The sequence below is a fragment of the Eurytemora carolleeae genome, unplaced genomic scaffold, assembly GCF_000591075.1.
Source record: "Eurytemora carolleeae unplaced genomic scaffold, Eaff_2.0 scaffold657, whole genome shotgun sequence".
Lineage (NCBI taxonomy): Eukaryota > Metazoa > Arthropoda > Copepoda > Calanoida > Temoridae > Eurytemora > Eurytemora carolleeae.
Window position 1 is genome coordinate 33990 of NW_019396559.1, and position 698 is coordinate 34687.

At 34.4% G+C, this 698-nt stretch overlaps 1 protein-coding gene across 1 annotated transcript in view; it reads right to left on the reverse strand.

The window, feature by feature from the left end:
* The window catches only part of LOC111705494 (oxidation resistance protein 1), a 9999-nt gene extending 9301 nt beyond the window's left edge, over window positions 1–698 (reverse strand). The window contains exon 1 of the mRNA XM_023478068.1: window positions 509–698. Coding sequence (XP_023333836.1) covers window positions 509–629 — 121 coding nt within the window. The 5' untranslated portion in view covers window positions 630–698. The remainder of the gene's footprint in view (window positions 1–508) is intronic.

Here is a 698-nt window from a genome sequence, read left to right on the forward strand (position 1 = left end):
AGAGTGTCATGTCCGATGTACCTTTGAAACCTTCATTTCTCCATCGTTTCTGAAGCAAGAAATGCGCGAGTCACTTTTGTAGAGAAACCACAAATAAAAATATTCAGTTTTCAAAATGGGAAACATGGATGTTTAATGCAATACTTGATCAGACAAAGCTGTGAAGGGTATTTTTACCCCCCCCTACAGAATCCTTATATCCGCCCCTGGGCTCACAGCTCTCCTGAGAAACTTTATGTTTAACTATTTAACTATTAAATATACATTTTGGAAAATGCAAGAGAGATATTTTTTAACAGTCAGACCAAAGAAAATCCGCTCTATTCAGCAGCAAGCACCATCTCCTTTTTTCAAACCAAGGTTTTATATAGATTTATGAAAGAAAAACACTCTTCACACTTATTCTACGCTTTTAACCTTCCAAGTGAAGCAATAAAATCTACAAGACCTTATTTTTTACGAAATTGCTCACATTTATCTAACGTAAAACACTAAAGTTTATCGTTACCTTGTATTTTTATGTCTCCTATTGTTAAATCAGTGTGGGCACTCATATCTTTATTATCTATTAACTTCTTTTCATCAACAACTTTTTTATTTCCTTCGGACAATTGACTGATTTCTTCCATATTTCACGAGTTAAAGTTGTTTCCAGGGAGTCTTGTCTGTTGACTGTATACACTGATCAGCTGACTAAT